The 26,235-nt window shown below is 47.3% G+C and overlaps 2 protein-coding genes across 2 annotated transcripts in view; one reads left to right on the forward strand and one right to left on the reverse strand.

Moving 5' to 3' along the window:
• Positions 1-26,235, forward strand: part of LOC142576414 (neprilysin-1-like) — an 85,093-nt gene that overhangs the window by 54,799 nt on the left and 4,059 nt on the right. The window lies entirely within an intron of this gene.
• Positions 3,873-26,235, reverse strand: part of LOC142576415 (uncharacterized) — a 31,268-nt gene continuing 8,905 nt past the window's right edge. Inside the window, exons 2-3 of the mRNA XM_075686546.1 lie at positions 11,180-11,418; positions 3,873-4,429 (exon numbers count right to left, since the gene is read on the reverse strand). Of these exons, the coding sequence (XP_075542661.1) occupies positions 4,069-4,429; positions 11,180-11,418 (600 nt within the window). The 3' untranslated portion in view covers positions 3,873-4,068. The remainder of the gene's footprint in view (positions 4,430-11,179; positions 11,419-26,235) is intronic.

A 26,235-nucleotide genomic window follows, 5' to 3' on the forward strand; every position in this document is an offset into this window, starting at 1 on the left:
GTGATGAGCGCTCACTGCTTTTGGTGACAGTCACAGTATCACGGTAATTGGTCAATTTATTTAGTTCACACGGCCAGTACCGCTGCCGTGAACTCACAGCTATTGAGAACTGCTTCACGACGCACACAACGCTCGTCGTCGTCCGCTACAATGGTGGCTGTAACGGCCTCCGAAACGCATGCAGCCGCATCGCAACTCTCGGGGTCTGCGTGGCGCCCACAACCTTCCACCGATTTCCGGAGAGTCACGGGCTCCCACTGAGACTTGCCACCGAAAAGGCGGGAGTTCGAATACCTCTGGTGGACAGCTTTGAGCTGAGCGCATACGCGTCTTGGCTACCCTCAGCTCGTTTTGCCAACGTTCGCAAGTAACAACGGTGACAAAATGTATACATACCACTAAAGTGAAACCACTGAATATCATGCGCTCTTCTACAAGATCTGCGTGCTTTTGAGGCACTCTCGAGCCAACTATTTATACCTATGTATAGATCCAAATTTATTGAGTTTATTATCATATAAACAAAAAAAAACATTTCTTTTTTGCACACGCGCGCGCCAGCACTTCAGTTCGAGAGAGGTTTACATAATTAGTACATACAGCCGTCAAATCCATTTGCGAAATTGTTTTACATAATTAGTACAAGTAGCAAATAAATCTATGAGGCTTCCGCGAACAGAGGAAACAATCATCATCATCATCATCTGCCTGGTTACGCCCAATTCAGGGCAAAGGCCTCTCCCATACTTCTTCAACTACCCCGGTCATGCATGTACTAATCGTGGCCATGTTGTCCCTGCAATCTTCTTAATCTCATCCGCCCACCTAACTTTCTGCCGGCCCCCTGCTACGCTTTCCTTCCTTTGGAATCCAGTCCGTAACACTTAATGCCTATAGGTTATCTTCCCTCCTCATTACATCTCCTGCCCATGCCCCCCCCCCCCCATTTCTTTTTCTTGATTTCAACTAAGATGTCATTAACTCGCGTTTTATCCCTCACCCAATCTGCTCTGTTCTTATCCCTTGACGTTACACCCATCATTCTTCTTTCCATAGCTCGTTGCGTCGTCCTGAATTTAAGTAGAACCCTTCTCGTAAGCCTCCAGGTTTCTACCCCGTACGTGAGTACTGGTAAGACAAAGCTGTTATACACTCTTCTCTTGGGGGATAATGGCAACCTGCTGTTCATGATCTGAGAACGCCTGCCAAACGCACCCCAGCCTATTTTTATTCTTCCGATTATTTCAGTCTCATGATCCGGATCCGCGGTCACTACGTGCCCTAGATTCCGTTACCACTTCCAGTGCCTCGCTACCTATCGTAAACTGCTGTTCTCTTCCGAAACTGTTAAACATTAGTTTTCTGCAAATTAATTTTTAGACCCACTCTTCTGCTTTGCCTCTCCAGGTCAATGAGCATGCATTGCAATTGGTCCCCTGAGTTACTAAGCAAGGCAATATCATCACCGAATCGCAAGTTACTAAGATATTCTCCATTAACTCTTATCCCCAATTCTTCCCAATCCAGGTCTCTGAGTACCTTCTGTAAACACGCTGTGAATAGCATTGGAGAGATCGTATCTCCCTGCCTGACGTCTTTCTTTATTATGATTTTGTTGTTTGCTTTATGGAGGACTACGGTGGCTGTGGAGCCGCTATATATATATATTTCAGTATTTTTACACACGACTCGTCTATATCCTGATTCCGTAATGCCTCCATGACTGCTGAGGTTGCGACTGAATCAAACGCTTTCTCGTAATCAATGAAAGCTATATCTGAGGGTTGGTTATATTCCGCACATTTCTCTATCACCTGATTGATAGTGTGAATATGGTCTATTGTTGAGTAGCCTTTACAAAATCCTGCCTGGTCCTTTGGTTGACAGAAGACTAAGGTGTTCCTGGTTTTATTTGCGATTACCTTAGTAAATACTTTGTAGGCGACGGACAGTAAGCTGATCGGTCTATAATTTTTCAAGTATTTGGCGTCCCCTTTCTTATGGATTAGGATTACGTAAGCGTTCTTCCAAGATTCTGGTACGCTCGAAGTCATGAGGCATTGCGTATACAGGGTGGCCAGTTTTTCTAGAACAATCTGCCCACCACCCTTCAACAAATCTGCTGTTACCTGATCCTCCCCAGCTGCCTTCCCCCTTTGCATAGCTCCCAAGGCTTTCTTTACTTCTTCGGGCGTTACTTGTGGGATTTAAAATTCCCCTAGACTATTCTTCCTTCCATTATCCTCCTGGGTGCCAGTTGGACTGTACAAATCACTATAGAACTCCTCAGCCACTTGAACTATCTCATCCATAGTAATAATATTGTCGGCTTTGTCGCTTAGCGCATACATCTAATTCTTGCCTATTACTAGTTTCTTCACTGCTTTTAGGCTTCCTCCGTTCCTGAGAGCATGTTCAATTCTATCCATATTATACGTCCTTATGTCAGCTGTCTTAGGCTTGTTGATTAATTTCGAAAGTTCTGCCAGTTCTATTCTAGCTGTAGGGTTAGAGGCTTTCATACATTGGCGTTTCTTGATCAGACCTTTCGCCTCCTGTGATAGCTTACTGGTATCCTGTCCAATGGAGTTATCACGGACTTATATTGCACACTCCTTAATGAGGCCCATAACATTGTCGTTCATATCTTCAACACTAAGGCCCTCTTCCTGAGTTGAAAGCCGAATACCTGTTCTGTAGCTTGATGCGGAACTCCTCTATTTTCCCTCTTACCGCTAACTCATTCATTGGCTTCTTATGTACCAGTTTCTTCCGTTCGCTCCTCAAGTCTAGGCTAATTCGAGTTCTTACCGTCCTATGGTCACTGCAGCGCACCTTGCCGAGCATGTCCAAATCTTGTATGATGCCAGGGTTAGCGCAGAGTATGAAGTCTATTTCATTTCTAGCCTCGCCAGGAAACAACACTGTGCCGCTTACGCCTGGGCGTTGCATTCACCAATGCATATGCATGTTCGATTGGAATGGCCGAGAGCGCCGAGTGGAATGCCTGCGTTGTCGAGGAGACTATAAAACACCTCCTGTGCCACTGCCCATATTTTCAATATGGAAGACATGACGTCTACAAAGTTCCAAATCAGTTGGATAGAAAACCATTCATCTTGCACAGGATCTTGGGACCATGGCTTCACACATCGCAGTTACAAGAGGCTACAAAAGCGCTGCTGCGATTTTTGAAGGCTGCCGGTTTGAATGGCCGTCTATAATCCGGACTGAGGACCATCTGTGATATAGAGCACAAAACTGTTACTACGTCGGCGATATCCGCAGCGGACTTTCTCTTCTACTGTTAATCTTTCCCTCCACATTTTCATCTCCCGGTGCAGGGTAGCCAAGCAAGCTCACTCCTGGTTAACCTCCTTGCCTTTCATTTATCCTTTTTCACTCTCTAAGTGTACGAGACTCAATGATACTACCGCAGGAGATTTTTCTTACTGGTATATCACAAAAAGGCCAAACCAATCGCACAGAATTATGCCTGCCTATAAACCTATAACCGGATGATACGCAAGGCAGTATTATGGGCCAGCTGCCCAGCATGTAGTGTAGAAATGCAAGTTTGACCGCGCGTAGTCATCGCCTAAAATTTCGTGGCAATAGGTGAAGCATTAATAAAGGGCTAGTAATGTATTGACCGAGAAAATATATCTCGGATTGTGTATAGCATCGGCGTGTTTTTGTATACCAAATTCTTTTGCAAAACAAAGTTGTCTGCTGGGTCTCGTTTCTGCGACGCAAGCCGTATACAGTGGTAGTGAAGGTGGGGGCTGACGAAGACACGAGGGTGATACGCTGTCGTTGTGGACGGTGTCTTCGTCAATTCAATGGAATAGACTGACAACGCAAAGCCCGTCACAAGTTGTTTTTAACTATTTCGTAGTGAAACATGTACTTACTTAAAGAATTTTTTTGTAAGTAAACCTATTAAGTTTCCTGTTCCAAAGAAACCCCGACCGAATTAGTGCTGCTCTCACCAGAGACGCTCGAGGCCAGCGCACACGTTGCAAACCTTATATTCTAAGAGAACACAATGGGCTGCTCAGCCCTTGCTCAGCCGGTCGGCCTGTTTTTGCACGCGCCTACGCACGCTTCACGGGTGCGAAACCGATTTGCCCCAGTCAGGCACCGGCGATCCCGGAGCACATCGGGCGACGAGCGCAGGCACCGCATGCGACCGTCCGTCGCGGACAGGTCAGCAAAGAAGGGGTACTTCAGGTGGCGGCCCTCGCAGGCGACCGATCGGGGAGGACGGCACGGGGAACGCCCGAGTCCTCCCACCACGCACTGCGCCCTGCACTCCTGAGCCGAACGGAAGACGGCGCTGTCGTCGGCCGGACATCCGCCCGACGGGAAGTTCCAGGGGACGCATTTCCGGCCCTCGAAGAACCACCAACTGGACAGCACGTCCTGCCTGCACCACCATGCAGTGAATGCGAAGTATGGAGGCTCAACTCCCCATGCACTTTGCACGGCTGCGTCCGCTCGAACGGTGTCGCAAGCACGCATAGCCGGGGCTTCGAGGTTTCTCGCAGACGCGTGGACATGCGTTACGCGCAACTGAGGATACGACATGCCGGTGACAATGAGGAACCGAGCGGGCCAACGTATGTTACCAACTACGTGAACCGGCAAGCGATGGCAAGTTGCTCCCAAGATCGCGCATCGCGTGACATTAGCGGTTGCACGGATCTTTTGCATCCGCCGCCACGAACGGAAGTGGCACTGGCTAACACCCCTAGTACCTGGTTGTGGTAGTTGTATGTTTTATGAGCTACGTTTATCCACAAGACAGTGATTGGAGTGGTGGCCGTGTACATGTAGTTCAATTACAGCATTACAGGCGTCTCAAAGATGCTTTCAGTCCTGCTTCAACCGGCGGGAAGTTGTCTTTCCTCCCAAATTCATTCCTCTTTTTTTTTGTTTATTAGAGTATTGAAATTCATCATGAAATGTAGCCCTCACCGCAGCGCAACTTACGTTTCATTAAATACTGAATCTCCCCCTTCCATTCTCTTTCTATCCCCCTTAACGCTTCCCCCGTGCAGGGTGGCCAACCGGAACTACCTCTGGTTAACCTTCCTGCCTTTCTATGCATCTCTCTCTCTCTCTCTCTCTCTCTCTCTCTCTCTCTCTCTCTCTCTCTCTCTCAATAAATACTGATCAGTGGTTTGCTCTGCTTCATTTTCTGTTGACTCCACGCAGATGCTGCGGATAAGGAATTTGTGTATTTCTATTTCAAGAACAACGTGACACGGCCAGATAAGCAGCAATCAAGCCTGGCGAGGCTTTCCAGCCCTGCGCATCCGCCTTTTTTTTATATTACTGCGCTGCCCTCTGGCGCACGCTGCTGGAAACGTTTTGGAAGGATGCCGGGTCTTAGGCCGGTTGATTTGTATACCTGCGCCCATGTTGAGTGTGCGTCAGTTGTGCGTCTCGAGGATCGCGATTATTTATTAATGGCTTCTCCTGGGCAGCATGTCGTTCACCTGTAGACTAGTGGGTGAACAGGTACGTTGTTTTACTAACAGTGCGGCCGATAAAAGCACGCTGAGTCCCGCCCGCCGACGCGGCTGCCTTGGAGTTTGTCGTCGCTGATGTCAGCGCCCGCACTTCGGTTTTTGTATTCCTTCTGCACTTTCATTAAACATTTCGCATATTCAAGAAGCCTTCGAGCGCAGCCTTCGGCGTCGGATTTGTGAAAGCGGTGCATTTGTTTTCATCGACATCTACAGCCACCGACCGTTGTTAGCGTCGGATAGCGTAGAAGCGGATCCGCATCACTTATATGAAATAATGTGAAAACGTAGCAAAACATAGATTTCTGTGCATATGAGCTGCGCATATACGTTGTTCCACCCTGAGACGAGTCAGTATGAGCGGCCGAGCCACTTAAGCAATGGCAACTGTGATCCAGACACACGTATTACGAGCTGTTATTACTGATTCTCGCTTTTGTTTAACTTCATACTTACAGCTTGCGCCTGCCATAAAGCATTACTAGAGAAACAACCCTCGGCCGAAACGCAGGCGGGGTCCAGGCCCACCCCACCAAATCGCAGGGCACCGAATAAAGTTATTTGAATGAATGAAACTGTGCTCGGCATAAGCCCTCACCTACAGGCCGTGTAGTTACCTCGCGAAAACGCGGATGCCATCGCTGACACCGTTGGTAACCGAGCATGGCGGTTTTTTTTTTGCTGCTGTAGCGAATACAGCGCCTCGTTGTTTCCTGTTTCACGCAGAGGTAAACAGTGCACCTTTCGAATTAATAAATGCGTCAGCGTAACAACACGTACACACCCACTCATCTACGTAGCGCTTCATTGAATAAAGAATAAAGAATGCGACTGGCAGCCTTCGGGAACGGTGACGTACGCACATACAGATGTTGGCACAGCGCTGTGTCGCCATTTGCCGCATATTGTGTACGTGCCAAGCGAAGTGAAGAGTAGTTGATATCGAATCGCTATAAGGCCACAGCTTAACTAAAAGAGCGGTTTCTTTAGCCCTTACTGCTATCTTCTTAAGTTCATGTCCATCGGTAGCGGGTGTCCGAACTTGACGGGGCCTGCAGGACTAAACCGAACTTCTGTAAATAGGATAAACATTGGCTTAAACTTCGTGTGCACGCCCTGAGAGGACTGAAGCTTGTGCATTTCAACTTCAAAGGCACGTTGACGCATTTTGAGTGCGAATAATTATATATAGAAGGGAATGCGCTGCAGCTATGGCGTTGTCGGTTCGACGGCCGATCGCGTGGGATTCGGTCGACAGATCATGGTCGGCACGCTGATTTTGTCGGCGCCGTCGTCCAGAAGAAAGCCAGTCGCGCTATATGACATATCGCACCCGTCGGTTGCGTCGTTGCCGGCCTATTATGATCAAATGGTCTCAGTGACACAGCGCTGAATTGTCGGCCAATGGCAGACGTCAGCGTCTTGTCGGTTTCGTCGACCCAGCGTGACCACGCCATAAACGAGCACGTGAAGTCAGGCACACGGCTGCCACCACCAGCAAGAGAGGCCCGACGCCGCAAGAAGACTGGGACACCAGTGTGATGTCTCTGAAGTGTCGCCCAAGTGTAGCGCGAGGGTTTATCGATAAACTTGATAGCCGTCAATGGAAGGCGGCGACTACATGGTTCACGATGCAGTCCGGACGAAGCCCTCGCCGCTTCCTGTTTTAAAGTGGAGTTGCGGTCTTACGCTACGCACGTTTTCGGCACTGCACAGACGTAGAGCTGTGGACCAGTGGAGTTCAAACCAACGCGTTGCACTGCTCAAGGGTTCGCTGCAGTGCGCATCCGTGCGCCCTTTTTGTTTTTTTCGGAGTACTTTCCCCCGACATCAGGCCACGCTGAGGCGCGAGCGTCCCTCCCAGAACGTTTCGCGACTAATCCTCTGGGGCAGGGCGCATGCCCCGTCGCGCCATGAAAAAAAGGCGGATTCCGCGCAGTGCTACCAATCAAGTTCAATTGCACGCAGGGTGCTAGCGTTTACTGTCCTATGAATTCTGTTAAAAATCAAATTAAATTACGGGGTTTTACGTGCCAAAGCCACGATCTGATTATGAGGCACTCCGTAGTGGGGAAGTCCGGAAATATTTTGACCACGTGGGGCTCTTTAACGTACTAAGTACACGGGTGTCTTCGCACTTCACCTCCATCGAAATGCGGCTGCCGTGGCCGGGATTCAATCCCGCGACCTGGTGCTCAGCAACCCATCACCACAGCCACTAAGCAACGCCGGCGGGGTTATGACTTCCATTAAATGACGGTCTTATTTCACTTGGTTGTGCAATCGTGCAATTCCTTTTTTTTTTAACAGGTTCCTTACTCTCAGTTGATATGGTCTTATATCGGGTCCACGTATTTTACATGATATCAGTAATGGTAATAGTATTGTGTGTTTATTTAACTTTTCTATTTTTTTACATATATTTCACTCTTTCGAGCCAGTGAGTAACAGTTTCTTTCGTTCTTCAACGAGTCTCTGCTGTTTTCGCATTTTGATTGGGGCTAAACGCAAAAGCGCTCGTGCGTTGAACATTTGGTGCATGTTAAATTCGGTGCATGTTGTCCACGGGATCAAATTTAATCCGGTGTCTCCGATTACGGCGTGCCTCGCAATCATGTTTTGGTTTCGGCACGTAAACTCCCACAATTTCATTTTTTTTATCAACCACGACAGCATGTGCAGCACGTGTTCGGTGTTCATCGTAGCTTACCTCGGGACTAAGCCGTGAAACATGTGATGTGATTACGTCGCTTGCCTGTGCTTGCTTTGCATAGTCGTTACTGTCAGGAAACAGCAATTGGCTGCTGATTTGTTTGTTTTGTATTTTCTCTTACCAAACCATCGAATATTTACGCAATGTCATGAGCTGGCAGGTTGTAAAAATAACTGTAGCGACGATGTGCAGCAATTCTGATTACGGTGGGAAGAGAACATGAAACCTGACAGCGTGCTAATGGGGGCAAAGTAGTAACGAGGAGGGTTCGTATGAAGAAACTTGCAAATCAAACTAGGCTGTAGAAAAAAAAAACTTGTCTTCGCTTATCAAAGTGAACACCAAGTATTTTCCGATTCATCTTTATTTTATTTTCGTGTTTATTATTATTTCTTGTATTCGATAGAATGTGCCACAAAGCATAAAGAATGAAAGAAAGGTAAATACAAGCTATTTATCACTTTATACTTGCCCTGTACAAAGTAAGATACCGATGACGGGCAAGCTCAAAAAAAAAAAGATAATTATTTTCTTCAAAACATCAAAGCTATTTGGAAGTCCATTCGACTGGACAGCGTTCAAATGACTCAAATCTGACTGTTCGCCAATTTTTATGGTCGGCTCACAGCAGCTAAGTGAATCGAGCGGACAGTCGGCGACATGCATTTTCTTTTTTTTTTTTTTTTTTTGTGATCAACGAATATATTGGGGGTGAGCTCCACCACTGCAAAAACTGGCGCCACCGTCGGCGTGATGTGGCATAAGGGATCATGTGGACACAGCAGCCGCGTCGGCTGCTTCCATGGCTGCTTCGGAAGCGCCGAAGCGAGCTGAAAACGAAAGTTTAATGTCCCACCTGCGCTGCGGTTCTGATTACGAGGTGAGACTTTCTCGCCTTGGGTGTCTGCTTGACAACATTTTAAAGCACTATAATAGGTAGTGGCTGCCTTTGGAAGCGTGCAGCATGGTAGGCTCGATGCCGCATTACCGGACGTACGAAACGGAGCCCGGTGACATCCTTATTCACACGTAGCCGCAGGAGAAGAATCTGCGTAAAGCTTGGCTCGCGAAACTTAGAACCGGTAAACGGCCATCGGCTACCACTCGGGTACGCAGCAAGCGCAGAAGCGAGGAAGGTTTCTCCTACTGCGTCGGGACTGCGTTGTTCGGTGACTAGCAGAAAACGCGCACTGAGACGCTCGCCCGCGCCCGCTGCCCGGCTAGTGTCAGGACGGTTTGGTCTTTGAACTTGTTGATGCTAGATACTGGCAAGTTCACTAGAATCGAAAGGGAGTGATAAGAAGCACATTTAAATAAGGCATGGCATATCGTCATGTTCGTGTTATGAATTAATCTACTGGATTACAAAAAAGAAGCACAGGGAAATCGCACGCTGAGAAGACCGATAAACATACACTGGTACGCAAGTTGAGAAATAATACTGAAACGTCCAAGAATTTAGAAGAAAAAAAAAGATTGAATTGTCGCGACGGCACATCACATTCGCCGTAGTCGTCGAAGTCTCTATAACGAAATTATTTTTGTACAGCTCTGATAGCGTCCACGCAACTATGGTTGCTTATGTACTGTGAAGTGCTCATATTCTGCGGCCTAAAGCTCACGGCACGGTGCGAAAATGCGCTCGCAGCGAAAGCGAAACCTTGTGCGTTGACATGCATGCAGAGGCGCAGTCGGTCGCTGCGAGCCCGTGCGATCGCTGCATTGAGGCTTCATTCTGTTATTCGGTTATACAGACAGCCCATCATAAGAGCATATTTTACATAGTTTGCTCCAACGTTTGCCTACCTTTCACGCAAGGAGGCCGTTGGGGGGACTCCATCGCGGCGACCGCGCGCAGTGGCATTCACCGTACGTGTTCGGTAAAGAGATAGCGTCTGTAAACGATTCTGTGCTTCTAGTTTACCCAAGTTTATTATTTTGACAGTAAAAGAAACTTCCCTCGTTTTGTGAGTACTTACAAAAATGTCCAGGGGGACTGCCGCGCGGTGTTTTTAACGAGCGCCGCAAGCGAAACCTATGAGGAGCGCGCCGCGTGATCCCTCACTCTGCGTAAAGGAGGCGCTTCCGACAGATGGCGACTCCGTGTAAGTCCTCGCCCCCAATACAATGATGGCACGGTACGGTTTACTTCAGCAGCAAAATACCATGTTGTGGGGATGAAGAGGGGAAGAAAGCTCTTAGTGGCAGTTTCTGCAGACCTGACGCCCATCTGCTACGATCGGCTATGCGTAACCAACTAACCCAAAAGTCGTTGCTCTTGAGCTTCATTTCTAGTACATACATCGGGCCCACTTTCTTCGTGTCTGTATCTAGAACCTTCGCAAAGCGCTTGTGTTGTCTACACCTCACTTTGCCCTTGTTTGTGCGCGCTTGACCGTTATCTACCGACACCCTTCGTCTAGTAACTCGACGAATACGCCAATACTAAAATATTGGGAAGAAATTAGCTATCAAATGTCTTGAATAGGATATTTCTCTAATCTAAGGAGAACTCGATTGCTGTTCGAAATTTCCGCTCTCAGTAGAAGCCACCGAGGTGACACTCAAAAAATTGCACTCCGGGGTTCTGCGCGCCAAAAGTACGATCTGATTATGGGGTACGCCATAGTACAAGGGACTCAGGAGTAATTTTGACCACCTGCGCTTCTTTAAACATTCATTCAATGCGCGATAAAAGCGTGGGTTTTCTTTTTTTTTTTAATTCCGCACCCATCGCAATGCGGCCACCGCGGCTGGGATCGAACCCGCAACCTCGAGCTCGGTGGCACAAGGCCATTGCCACTGAGCCAACGCTGCCGCTGAGGCGGCAGTCCACTGAAAGTTTCCTCATTCCAGGCGCACTCAGCGCGAACCACACGCTAGCGTCGCACTAACAGCGTGACTGGCATGCATATAGTATAGTGTATGTCACCTGGCACAGCTGGTGAATAGCGGCTTGCCGAAACACTCCTCGGCCGGGCGGTGGCCCCCGCGCATGCAGCTTTGGCGGCAGTGGGTCATCGAGGCGAACCTGTTGGCGCCTCGGTTGCACGTGTGCACGGCGTCGGCGGCCGTCTCGACGCAAGCGTTCACCGAGCGACGGAAGTGGAACTCTCGCTGGGAGCTCGGGTGGCAGACGGTGTAGAACACGTCACCACACATGGGACGTGTCTGCAAAAGAGAAGCGTATATACTCTACCTTACAACGGCCGCCTCCAGAGCAAGCAAAGTCTCACTTAGCAGTGGGAACCGTACCAAAGCTTTCCCGTAGGCTGTGTCCTATAGCAATCTGCAAACTTTTGATCCTGTCGAAGCTGCTATATATACCTGGGTGCTACGAAAATGCCTCATGACATTTTTTTTTATTATTATGGAATAGTGCAACCACGCAACCCACGCACTGAGTGAATGCATTCAATAACATCCAAGACGCGAATTCTGTTCGATGCAATCAGACGAAAGATAGGAAAGTCGCTACACGGCAGGGTTGCCAGGTTTGGCTATCTTGCGCCAAATTGGCTGCTTTTAAAGGCTCGTGGCGGGAATTTTTTTGAGTTGGCTACCTGGCTACTTTCTGGCTATTTCTTTTTAAATCAAGATTTTGCTGTAAAACCACAGACAAACCAGGCAACACGTAAATGCTATAATTTGCTGAACACACATGTGTGTCATATAAGACGCATGGATGGATGAATGGATGGAAGGATGGATGGATGGATGCTATTCGCATTAATAAGTACGAGATTGAAAGCAAACTAAAATCCAATGGCACATACACAGTTGACCCTCTGACATAATTTGAGACTCCGCTATCACCGCCATCAATAATAATAAGAAATCCTGACTAGTATATGACACTCACATGCAACTTTGAGATGTGGAACAGGGATACATTTACTAATGAGTAAAAAGCAAAATATTACACACGACTTATTTGCTGGTACTATTGTTCAGTGAAAACAACTTGCGTTTACTTGATCATTTAAAAATGGATAACAATTCCTGAATACCAAGTCACCAGTTCTAACTCGATCCCCTAAGTGACGTTTCAAACAAGTAGAAGGGCACTAAGCATAACAGCTCCAAAAGGAGTATTTAATAATCGGCTACAGCAATGTAAAGGTAACATATGGCATAGGGATACATTGACTAATGATTAAAGAGCCAGAATATTGTCACGTGGCGGTGACGTTGAAGAACACAGTAGCAATACTGTGAAAGACAAAACTAAGATTTATTAGGCGAACCTGTGCCCACAAAAACACGCTACACTTATAGCACAACGATAGCGGCGAACACGGTCGGCGGTCGTCGAAAATCTGATCAGCGGGTCAAGCGCGTCGGCTTTTATACATCAATCGTGGAATGTTCCAGAATAATCGTTGGGACCCGTGGCCTTCCACAAAGTTCTACACCATTCGCGTCAGGCGATGAAATCAGATAACATAAGGTTCGGCGACAACAGACAGCGGATAGAAGCATCGATAACTTTCCAGAAACTTCGGATACATGCAGGCGCGTCCCGCGCTGTGCGATAACATTTGTGAGGCGGCGAAACGTGGTCGCCCAATAAAGATAAGTACACGTGTCCAGTACCCCCCTCTTAAAAAAAGTATCGACCCGATGCTGCAAACGAACGAAAGTAATAAAAAAAAGCACTCCTAGCAAAGAAAACAACAAAATAAGGAAGTTTGTCAGCGTCCGTAAAAGGGTTTAAGGCGCACCACGTGGACCACTTCAGATCGTGCGCGGCGCCGCTGTGAATGCGAAATGCCGTATGGCACGACCTCATAGTCCAGTGCGCCAATACGTCGGATGACCTTGTAGGGTCCGAAATAGCGTCGCAGTAGTTTCTCACTGAGTCCTCGTCGGCGTATCGGGGTCTATACCCATACACGGTCGCCGGGCAGGTACTCGACGAAGCGTCGTCGGAGGTTGTAGTGTCGGCTGTCGGTCCTCTGCTGGTTCTTTATCCGCAGGCGGGCAAGCTAAATAGGTAGCGACGTCAAGATTTTCCTCGTCAGTGACGTGCGGCAGCATGGCGTCGAGCGTCGTCATCGGGTTCCTGCCGTAAACCAGCTTAAATGGCGTGATCTGTGTTGTTTCTTGCACCGCCGTGTTGTAAGCGAGTGTTACGTACGGCAGGACCGTGTCTTGTTCAGGCGCTCCGTGAGAACATTCGTCTGCGGATGGTAGGCAGTTGTCCTCCTGTGACTTGTATGGCTGTATTGCAGAATGGCTTGCATGAGCTCTGCTGTAAAAGCCGTTCCTCTATCGGTGATGAGGACTTCTGGGGCACCATGTCGCAGCAGGATGTTCTCGACGAAAAAATTCGCCACTTCGGCTGCGCTGCCTTTTGGTAGACCTTTAGTTTCAGCGAAGCGGGTAAGATAGTCTGTCGCCACGACGATCCACTTATTCCCGGATGTTGACGTCGGAAACGACCCCAACAAATCCATCCCGATCTGCTGGAATGGTCGGCGAGGAGGTTCGATCGGCTGTAGTAATCCCGCTGGCCTTGTCGGTGGTGTCTTGCGTCGCTGACAGTCTCGGCATGTCTTGACGTAACGGGCGACGTCGGCGGTCAGACGCGGCCAGTAATACCTTTCTTGTATCCTCGATAGCGTCCGGGAGAAACCGAGGTGCCCAGTGGTCGGATCGTCATGTAGGGCGTGCAGTACTTCTGGACGCAGCGCCGACGGAACAACAAGAAGGTAGTTGGCGCGGACTGGTGAGAAGTTCTTCTTCACGAGTAGGTTGTTTTGAAGCGTGAACGAAGACAATCCACGCGTAAATGCCCTAGGGTCAACGTCGGTGTGACCTTCCAAATACTCGACTGGGGCTTTTAGCTCCGGGTCTCCTCGTTGCTGTTCGGCGAAGTCTTCCGCCCTTATTATTCCAAGGAAGGCGTCGTCATCCTCGTCATCTTCCGGCGGCGGGTCAGTGGGGGCGCGTGATAGGCAATCGGCATCTGAGTGTTTTCGTCCGGACTTGTATGTTACAGTGATGTCGTATTCTTGTAGTCAGGCTCCACCGTGCCAGCCGTCCTGAAGGGTCATTTAAGTTAGCTAGCCAACACAACGCGTGAAGCCTCTTTCACATGATGCGATTTTCGTCGCACCGGAAGTGAAATTTCCGTCGTTTGCGATGAAAATCGCAGTCGCTGTGCCGACCCGCCGATTTTCGGCTGCGACCAACCGGTTCGTCGCACAGTCGCACCGTCGCAGCGATCGCTGCGATTTTCCGTCGAAATTGCGCGGAGAACTATCGCGGAGCTATTTCGCCGGTTTGTTTTAAAGAATGGCGTCTCACACACCAAATGCAATGCCGGAGACGTGGATTGCCGAATTCGGTACGTACGGGAAGGGAGAATAAAAAACTGGTCCTGCAGATTCCATTCTCCCGTTTCTATGCGTTTGTTGACACGCTACGCAGCAAATGAAGTGCATTTTCACGTTTGCTACGTACGCCTTTGCGAGTTGTCAGTACTAGGAGGCGTTCGATCCCCACCAGACGACGAGGTCGTCACAATTTTCTTTTGTTCAGTAGCATGCAAAAATCGCGCTTACGGAGCAGCTTCAACTATTTCAACCTCGGTAAGGGCAAATGACAAGACAGCAAAGTACCCTAAGTTTCAACGTTGTGCTGAACGCGGTACCGTTCAGTTGCATTTTCTTGTCGGTTTTCAAGCATGAATTTCCCGATGCATCTTGAAAGCTTGTTTATTATTAAATTTGACAGACCCAAATTGTAGGCTATCGTAATGAATTTGCTACAATAGCATTAAATCCGTGGCTTGAATAAATATTACATGCACGTTAAGTTGCACCTCTTCTCTGGAGAATTTCCTTTTCTTGCACAGAAACCAATAAACATTAACTATGTTGCAGACTTTGTATCCTTACTGCATCTGCAATAACACTTGCTTTTAAAGGTAATTAACTTTACAGCTAGTAGATTAAGTAAATTACTTGCTTGCTATAGTGGCACCGTGACAACGTACCCTCCTGCACCGTCATGTAAAACTTGTGCGACAATGCGAAAAGCAGGTAAACGGCCTGTTGTGGATATAGAACAGTATAAAATGACACGCTGAAGAAAAGTAAATCAAAACTGTGCAGTGAAGTCAACCAGTACAAGCAGTTCTTGCACGTTCACAGCTGATCAAGTGTGCAGAAGCATTTATGCCTTACATGTTTCTAATAAGTTCGTGATCACATATAATAGTGTGTAAACCATATAACGATACCTGCTGTAAATGATGAAATACCATGCTACTTGCAAGAACATATCACCCGAGGATTTTAGAACAAATTTCTCCATTTCAACTATACACAATATGTGGTTTATTCAGTAAAGGACCACAAACTGGGCTTTCTTGCAATGACAAACTTATTCCAAATTTTACTTACATGCAGCCAAGAAAAAAAATCTATAGACAAAAATATTGTTCCTCACTTTATTTACCTGCCACTGTGGCTATAGCATTCTGCTGCTAACACAAGGCAAGGGGTTGATTTGCCAGCCATGGAAGTCGCATTTCGATGGGAGTCATAGGTAAAAAAAAGCTCTTGTACTTATATTTAGTTCATCACCTTTTATTGAACCCTTAAACTTCAACATACTATTGAATAGAGGGGCATGCTTATGCAAAATCTAACACCAATAGAAAGCAAAGGGCAGAATTGTAAACCAACCATCTTTCGTGATAATTCGAGCCAGTAAATATTCATTGCATCAATATGTATTTTTCAACAGCACTGCACAAATAAGCATAATCAGGTATAGCAAGTACTCTGTCAGGAAGCTGGTTCTACAGATGTATAAATGTCATGTCATACAAATGTCATGTCAAATGTCATACTACGTCACACACATAGCACAAAGAAAACCTTTTTCAAGGGTTGTCCCTTCTGGCAGATATGAGTGGGCCATAAGCCGCAGAAACATTATTGGAGGACATTGTGTAATTGCGTGTAGCCGCTTATGAAAGAATGAAGAAAGTGAAGAGGCTTTTAACAGCAGTACCTCATGCTACTCTAATAAGAGGTACGATCAGCAACAACATTTCTAGCAGAGCACTTAAACAGTAACTTTCTGAAAAACAGAAAATTCCAGGTGAGAGTTGGAGGTACATTTGGCCCACCCACACCAACAACACAGGCATACTACAAGAAACACTACAGCCTATGGTGTATTACAGTCCATGGGAAAGCTATCTTATACAGAAATCAAGAATGATGCAACAAGCCCTCGACAACACTGCAGACTTTCTTGGCCAGTCTGGCCTCTCGCTTTCTGATAAGTCGGCTTACATCGACGTCGGAAAAAAGACTAGAATCAAGAACTGCTCCAGATTGCACATTGTGCTCCCAATAGCTGGAGAAACATACCTGCAAATCAACATCCACAAATCCTCAGCTAGTGTAAGACCATGACAGCAGAGCCAGCATGTGGGTGAAAGAATTATGCCGTGCCTGGATGCAAATTCTACACCTGGTGAAAAGAATAATCTTGAAATCAGGGGGGGTGGACGAGTGGATACTATGGAAAATCACAGATGCTGTGCTTGTGTCCGAGGTATGGTACGGTATGAATTACCAGCAGCACACAAAAAAGACAACTCATCGAATACAGGCATTGGGTAACAGGTATTTCAGACTTTACCATGCTTGAAGACTTCTATGAGAAACACCAAATGAACAAGCACCTAGACAGAGTAGAGTTACAGCCTGCGGCACAAATTCCTTGCCTCAAGAGCTCAGAACCTGGTCCCAAGATACTGTGACAGCTAGCATATGAGATGCAAGGACGACTACCCCTCCCTTTAGAAACAATGTCGGGAGCACCTGAACTTGAAACACAACAGGCCCATACCGTGAAATATGGGGGCAAACAGTTAGGCCAGGAGACTATATGCAACTGCCAGACACAGAGAGGAGGTTGCTAATCATGAATATGCAAGCAAACATCAGGCACACATAGTACACTGATGTGGCAATAGCAGTTTAACAGTAGTATGACACTACATAAAACTAAACCCCATATAAGTGAGTACCATTCCAGGTCACCCTACACCTAGAAAAGCTGAACTAAAAGCAATCAAAGCAGCACTTGCAGTGCGGATTACACCCTGCACAACACCCTGCATGGATTCACGAGAAACTCTATGGGCCTGCACATCACACAAGATTGTCAGGAAAATCAGGAGATTGACACGCGACTTGTAAGCACATGGCCAGAAGTTAAATTACAGGGTACATAGCCATGCAGATATTCCAGGACCCAGGCGGGCTCATAAGCCCGGCATTATAACTGAAAACTGGATGAGTTTGTGTGTATTCATGATTAACTTAAGTGCAACAGACAAGAACGAAGCGCTCTGTGTGTTCACTTTGTTCTTGTCCATCGTATTTCTGTTGCACAATAGTTAATGAATTCATAAGGCTGCGCAGGAGAAGAATGATACCTCTGCCCAAGGGCCCGATTTCACATCGAAATCCACGCGTGTGCACACACACACACACACACACACACACACACACACACACACACACACACACACACACACACACACACACGCACACGCACACGCACACACACACACACACACACACACACAAATGTTGCAAGAGTGCATAGCATGAACCAGTATCAACAGGATGAGGACTAACTTTCAACTGAGGTTCATTTGTAAAAATGTGGCGAGTTATGCAAATTACCAGAAAAAAAAGACGATGAGCAAAACGAGAACAAGGTAAAAACAGGAGCCAACGTTTCGACAAGTGGACTTGTCTTCTTCAAGGTCCACTTGTGGAATCGTTGGCTCCTACTTTCACCTTGTTCTCGTGTTGCTCATCGTCTCGAATTTCCATCTTCCGCATTCCCCGTGTTTTCACCAGAAAAAGAAAGACATCTTTGAAGGATAGATAAAAATTGGTGCTTGATGCTGCCAAACATAAATAAAAATGCTACAGAAAGAAAATACAGAAAAATTCCAAGCGCAGGAAAACAGCATTACAATTGCCAATCCTGCATGCCAGAACCTTTCAAGAAACACTGTTGTTATTCCAATAGACAGACTGACAGCTTGCTTCTGCAAGCACATTCTTCCAGTTCCATGCCATTGTAAAAAAAAATGAGTTTCCTGGAATGCAGCCACATGCACACTTGGTGATCACAATGTTTTTTTTCCCTGGACTTGTATATCTATATGTATTTTCTCCCTTTCCTGCTTTTATGTTTGGTTTCATCAAGCACTAGCCTTTATCAGGTTTTATTGCTGTGCTACTTTCTGGTAACCTTTATAGATCACTGCATTTTCACAATAAACCTTTTAATTAGAAGTTAGCGTACCCTGTTCTTACTGCTTCACATCATACATTCTTGCTACATTGGCCAAATAAAAGATTTTATAAGGTACATAGAAGCATCACAAGGGTCATTAAAGTGACTTGTTACAGTCTAAAAAAAGTAATGAATAGCCTAGCTGCAAATGGCACCAGAGAACACATAGGACGAAAAAGAAATCCGAGATGATCTAACAACCAAAAGTTTAATGTACACACCGAGTAAATGCTTGCTGACAAGCAATAGACCGAACATACACAAAAAGGAGAAGCAAAAATTAATGTGCGTTTCCTGACAGGAAATGCATCCATTTCTAACGGAGACCGTGCTGACAAGATTCTCCCAGCATTTTTAGATCTACAGCTTCCATAATTTCTCTAGGCAGCCGATCTGCACAGAATGCTAGCTTCTTCCTCTACAATGCACGCTCAGATGTGGAGAGTGCATTGTAGAGGAAGAAGCTAGCATTCTGTGGAGATCGGCTGCCTAGAGAAATTATGGAAGCTGTAGATGCAAATACACTGGGAGAATCTTGTCAGCATGGCCTCTGTTGCACTTTCTAAGACGGATACGCTTTCTGTTGGGATCTGTATGAACACACATCAGTTTTTGCTTCTGATTTTTGTGTAACTTTGATTTCTTGCTTGTAAACCAGCATTTACTCGGCATGTTCAATAAACTTTCATTTGATAGTACGCCTCATGATAGTCTTGGTCTCTTACAGAAAAGTGTTCATTCTTTTAACAGTGAAGCTGTATATGCCTAGGCAAAACACTCATGGTCCGATCCCAAAAATCTTAGCGTAGGGGTATGAGCCATCGTTTAGGGGGGTGTGGGCCATTGCATTCGTCTTGCATGATGGACGAAGAAACTTCTTGTTCGGTAGACATGGAAATGCTCATGCATTTCAAACATACATTTATCTATGTGTTATTGCAGGGAAGGGACACATAGGGGGACGGGGTTAAGACAAGATCATGATGTCATAATTATCTCGCAGCAAAGGTGTGGTGGGCCATTGGCTAGACCGATAGTGACGTCGTTTCTCTCTAGCAGCAGAGCGCGCATGCAGCAGTCTCTCTCCGACTACCCAATAGGTTCAAAAATGTGTCCCTGTATTTAATTAAATAAAATGTGCAGCCCCGGTGTGTCACTTGGTAACTACAATGCATAACTGAGCCATAACATTTATGAATAACGCATTGCAAAACACAAATGCGTAACATAATTCAGAAAGACTTTGATGGACCCGCTGGATTAACACAATGAACCAGTCATTGTACTTTCCATGATGGTGATCTTGCAAAGTGCGATGTGTGGCATTCCAAATAAACAATGTTATAAACCCAAGCCAAGCATGTGCATAACCTCATTAAGAAACACAGACATAACCAATAATATAGAAAGACTTGAATAAACCATTGGAATTAACCCAGTGATAAACACCGGGGCCGCACATTTCAGCTTCGCTGGTTTACCGTCTGTACAAGGTGCATGGGCAGTAATTTTTTCTGTTATTGTTTGTTAAGTATTGTATAATGTTGTGCCAGTAAAACACGTTGGGCTAGTTGGTGCAATGTATTCCTACTGCTTTTCTGCTGTTTTTTTCTTAATGTTGTGCCCTTCTTCCTTTTGTAACAACTTTTTTTTATTCCCCCTTGCATAATACTTCAACCTTGCAGCCTGCGAGGTATATGAATAAGTACATAAGCACGTCATTCATTCATCTGCGTACACCTCGCACCATTCCTTGCTCAACATACGTCACTGTGTTGATGTCTCGCAGCACGCATTTACATTAACTGCCGTTTGCGTTTCGGTATGGTTTGTGAACAGTGTAATGCATAAAGATTACATGACATTAAGGTTGTGACCTATGCGGTGCATAAGCAAACCTTGGAAAAGATGACATGTTGGATTGTTGAAAATAAGACAAATTGTATATATCGCAGTTACTTTAACAGCATTTAATTGACCACTTGACAAAAATTTCACTTCGCATATATTCCAACACGTCCACTGAATCTGCAGTTCTTTTTTTTTTGCTTATTAATGTAGTCGTTACTGCATGGCTACATTGTAGATTTGAAAACAAAGTTAAATAAATTTGTTTGTTGCAATATAACAATATGTGTAGATCACTGCGATTGTAACACCAGAACTTGATACAAACATGCACACTATAGGATGCAGACAGATGCTCAGGACAAACTCCAGAATGTTTGCATCCTGACTCTTATGAAAGTGAACGGTTTCATTTCATGGCTGTCAATGAGAGGGAGAGAGAAATCTTAATTGTGTCCGTGGAACAAAAACGCATTGATAAGGTTAGACATATAGTCATTGCTTAACACTTTCGAAATGAATAATTATAGCTTGCTATCGACATTGAAGCAGCCTTTCGACAGCTAGAAAAGGAAACAGTTTTTCCAGCTCTGAACATTGAATTGCAGAAAATGCAAGCAGGCATAAAATTCTGCCAATATATTCTGTTTAGGAATACCATATTGGAATAAACATTGAGACTTGCATTTGTACTTTCTCTGGCTGGAGCAATCTAGTTTGACATGACTCCCGTAAGCATGTCGTAACAATGTTGATCTAATACAGGTTAAATGCATGACTAGCTTAAGAAATCTGGATGATTGCTATAAATTACAGTGAAGAAACTATAATATCTAATAACATTTTTGATATAATAATATTTATTTCCACAAAACAGGCTAACCGTGAGAGGCGTACGAGGCTGAGCACAAAGCTGAAAAATTCTACGGCAAGTGCGCCTGCCGTGGGCCTACGATCCTGCATTATGAATAGCGCGTATTGATATGGTCTTCTTGTTAGAAGTTCCGAGTATACTACCAGCGCGAGACACGGGACAACAAAGCGGACGAGAAGCGTGTCTTTTAGAATGCTATCTTACAACGTACAGGTTTCTACAAAAGTGACGGCAACTGGTCGAAACATTTGATGGGTCGGCTATAGCGCCTTTAGAAATATTTAGAGAGGGCTCCCATATATATATTCGCAGCGCAAGCACGCCGATGGACGAACCAGGCTAGCGCGAAGGCTGAATTTCACAACACAATTTTCATTCCACGTCGTAATCACACAGATCGTTTGAGGCTTCGTTCAGGGGCACACGCGGGTGTTCGGGTTGGTGCTTCTTGTTGCGTTTGGCGTAAGAATATGACTAGGAGCAGGCAACACATATGCGCAATCACGTGCAATATACGCGCATCATTTGTCCAGAAGCTGACGCCGAGCACGGATAGCGCGAGGATCTTGTTGGGCTGACACGACTTCGTGGCAGCCGAATTCCGAATGCTGCATATGCGGTGAGGGTAGCTATATGAACTTGTCTACAGGTCATCTTGTAGATTGTTGTAGCGCAGGCAGAACGAAATGGTCATAGAGGGTAGATAACACAACACACAGCGCTGAACCGTAAAATAAAGAACCACTGAACCACCTGCGAACAGCTGTTTACGTGCGCGATGTCGCACTGAACTACAGAAACCGCCGTCGCGCACTCCAAGACAAATCTTAACTAACGTTTTTAAATTAGTAAACGTACATATTACTTGCTTATAATCAAGAGAAGTCAATAATATTAGAGTGTAAACGTTTTATTCATTCCAATAAAAGAATGATGCAGCGTGTGCCTCGAAACCTGGCAGTAAACAACACGGGGCGTCGCACCAGTCGCATTGTTGAAATCGCAATCATGTGAAATGAGCCCTCTAAAAATCGCATTGCAACACGTGCTACAGCACCGATTCGTCTTTCCAGTCGCAGCATGTGAAACAGCCTTGATGGTCACTGACCACTTTGAAGGGCCTGCCATATAGGTAAGGGCGAAATTTCGCTGTAGCCCAAACGATGGCGAGGCATTCCTTTTCGGTTGTAGAATAATTTCCTTCCGCTTTTGACAACGACCTGCTAGCGTAAGCTATCACGTGTTCACGTCCATCTTTTCTCTGGACTAGGACGGCACCGAGGTCTATGCTACTGGCGTCAGTGTGTATTTCGGTATCGGCGTGCTCGTCGAAGTGCGCAAGTGCGGACGGCGACTGCATGCGTCGTTTGAGTTGAAATGCGTCGGCCTGCGGCGTTTCTCACTTGAACTCGACGTCACATTTAGTTAGCTGTGTCAGCGGCTCAGCGATGCGTGAAAAGTCCTTGACAAATCGCCTGTAGTAGGCACACATGCCAAGAAATCTACGCACTGCCTTCTTGTCGATGGGCTGCGGGAACTTTGCGAAGGCAGCTGTCTTCTGCGTGTCGGGGCGGACTCCTGACTTACTGATGACGTGGCCTATAAATAGAAGCTCATCGTAAGCGAAGCGGCACTTTTCTGGCTTCAGAGTGAGCCCTGATGACTTGATGGCCTCTAGTACTGTTGCAAGCCGCCTAAGGTGATCGTCGAAATTTCCGGCGAAGACAACGACGTCATCCAAGTAAACGAGACAGGTCTGCCACTTCAATCCTGCTAAAACTGTGTCCATCACGCGCTGGAAGGTTGCAGGCACTGAGCACAGCCCAAATGGCATAACCTTGAACTCGTTGAGGCCGTCTGGGGTGATGAAGGCGGTCTTTTCACGATCTCTTTCGTCGACTTCTATTTGCCAATAGCCAGACTTGAGGTCCATCGACGAGAAGTATGTAGCGTTGCAGAGCCGATCCAATGTGTCGTCTATCCGTGGAAGGAGGCATACGTCCTTCTTCGTGATCTTGTTCAGACGACGATAATCGACGCAGAAAAGTAGGGTTCCGTCCTTTTTCTTCACCAGGGCAACAGGGGATGCCCACGGGCTTTTCGACGGCTGGATGATGACGTCGCGCAGCATCTCATCGACTTGGTCTCTTATAGCTTCACGTTCTCGTGGCGAAACTCGGTAAGGGCTCTGGCGGAGTGGTAGAGCGCACTCCTCGGTGATTATGCGATGCTTAGCGACTGGTGTTTGTCGAATCCTCGATGACGTCGAAAAGCAGCCTGTGTATCGTCGGAGCAGACTTCTGAGCTGCTGTTGCTTAATCACGGGCAGACTTGGATTAATGTCGTAGTCTGGTTCGGGAACCATGGTCGTCGGGGTAGATGCGGCGGAATCCGAGAAGACAAACGCATTACTGGTTTCCAGAATTTCCTCGACGTACGCGATCGTCGTGCCCTTGTTGATGTGCTTGAACTCCTGGCTGAAGTTTGTCAGGAACACTTCATTTTTCCCTCCATGCAGTCGAGCGATCCCTCTTGGGACTCAAATTTCACGGTCTAGCAGTAGACGTTGGTCGCCTTCGATGACGCCTTCTACGTCAGCGGGTGTTTCGGTGCCGACCGAAATAACAATGCTGGAGCGAGGCGGGATGCTCACTTGATCTTTGAGCACACTCAAGGCGTGGTGACTACGAGGGCTCTCCAGCGGTATCGCTTGGTCTTCCGACAGCGTTATTGACTTCGACTTCAAGTCGATGATTGCGCCGTGTTGGTTCAGGAAGTCCATACCGAGAATGCGTTCTTGTGAACACTGTTGGAGGATAACGAAGGTGGCATGGTAAGTCCGGTCATGAATGGTTATTCTTGCCGTGCAGATTCCACTCGGCGTGATGAGGTGTCCTCCAGCGGTCCGAATTTGAGGGCCTTCCCATGCAGTTTTAACTTTCTTCAACTGGGCGGCGATGTGTCCACTCAATACGGAGTAATCGGCCCCTGTGTTCACTAAGGCGGTAACTTCATGGCCGTCGAGAAGCACGTCGAGGTCGGTGGTTCTTTGTCTGGCGTTGCAGTTAGGTCTTGGCGTCGGATCATGGCTGCGTCGTGTTGAACTGAAGTTGGAACGTCGCGTCGTCAAGTCGTCTTTCGTCGGTGTAGTCTTGGCTTCCTGACTTCGCCAGGACGGCGGCGTGTCCTTATTACGTCGTCGAGATAGTCTCTTCGGCGTCTTCGTCGGCGGCGGAGGATCTTCGTCAGTTCGACGAACAGCAACCGCACCTCCATCGGTTGCTGCTTTAGTCTTCCGGATATGGGCTCGCAGGCCGGCCCCAGGCTGGGCCAGTGTAATGTCGGCGCTGCGGCGACAGGTAACGGCCTGGTGACGGCGAACGGGACAGTCGTCGAGCCCTCCATTGAGTCGCGGCGAGGTAGTAGGCGATGTCACGAGGGCGTTCACCTTCCCGAGGGCGCGGTGCGTTGACGGCGAACCCTCGCAATCCCAGCTCGCGGTATGACAATCGGCGGTACACATGGCCAGCTTCCCCGCACTGGTAGCAGAGCGGGCGGTGGTCAGGAGTGCGCCAAACGTCTGTCTTCCTCGGGTAGCTGCGCTGGGCGACGGGTGGGCATGCTGGCGGCGGCGGTCGACGGAAATGCGGCGTTACATGGCCCTGGCGCGGTCGTGGAGGGGGACCTTGACGGCGGGCGACGGCGGCGTAGGTCATCGCTTCTGGCTGGGGCTGCGATGATTGTGGTTGTACCTCAGGAACTCCGAGCGATCGCTGGACTTCCTCTTTAACAATTTCGGCGATTGAGGCCACTTGAGGTTGCAATGAAGGGAAGATTCTTTGAAGCTCCTCCCGGATGGTCTCGCGCATATCGTCGGTGGCCATCGATTGAACTTCGGCGTAGCTTGTTGGCTTGTTGCGTCGGTCGAATTGCCGGTTCCGCAATTCCAGTGTCTTCTCGATGCTCGTCGCCTCACGAAGAAACTCGTCAACGGTCTTCGGTGGGCTTATCATTCCGGCGAAAAGTTCTTCCTTTACACCACGCATCAGGAGGCGGACTTTCTTCTCCTCGGACATTTCCGGGTCGTCATGGCGGAACAGACGGCTCATTTCCTCAGTGAAGATCGCGATCGTCTCATTCAGAAGCTGCGCTCTGGTCTCCAGTAGAGCTTGGGCTCGCCCCTTTTCGCACAACGCTTTGAAATGTTTGCAGGAAGCCGCTTCGGAAGAGGTCCCACGTCGTCAAGGTGGCTTCTCGATTCTCGAACCACGTCCTGGCGGCGTCTTCCAATGCGAAATAGACTTGTCGCAGCTTGTCGTCACTTGCCCAGCTGTTAAACGTAGCGACCCTCTCATACGTTTCCAGCCAGCTTTCCGGGTCCTCAAATGTGGAACCGCGGAACGTCGGTGGTTCCCTGGGATGCTGCAGCACGATGGGGGAAGCTGGGGCTGCCATTGGGGTTGCCTTGGCCACAATCTTCTTTGTTTTCACATGTAGAAGTCCGTGCTCCGGGGGCAGTTGTTGAAGACGGCGGCTTGCTCGATGGTCCGGGACTACGTTGGTGTTCTCTTTGCGGTCCGGCCTTGGATCACGGCTTGCCGGGGCATCCGGTACATGAACGAAAAGCACCTCCACCAGATGTCACGTGGCGGTGACGTTGAAGAACACATTAGCAATACTGTGAAAGACAAAATTAACTTTTATTGGGAGAACCTGTGCCCACAAAAACAGGCTACACTTATAGCACAACGATAGCGGCGAACACGGTCGGCGATCGTCGAAAATCTGATGAACGGGTCAAGCGCGTCGGCTTTTATACATCAATTGTCGAATGTTCCAGACTAATCGTTGGGACCCGCGTGCCTTCCACAAAGTTCTATACCATTCGCGTCAGGCGATGAAATCAGATAACATAAAGT

The sequence above is a fragment of the Dermacentor variabilis genome, chromosome 3, assembly GCF_050947875.1.
Source record: "Dermacentor variabilis isolate Ectoservices chromosome 3, ASM5094787v1, whole genome shotgun sequence".
Classification (NCBI taxonomy): Eukaryota; Metazoa; Arthropoda; class Arachnida; order Ixodida; family Ixodidae; genus Dermacentor; species Dermacentor variabilis.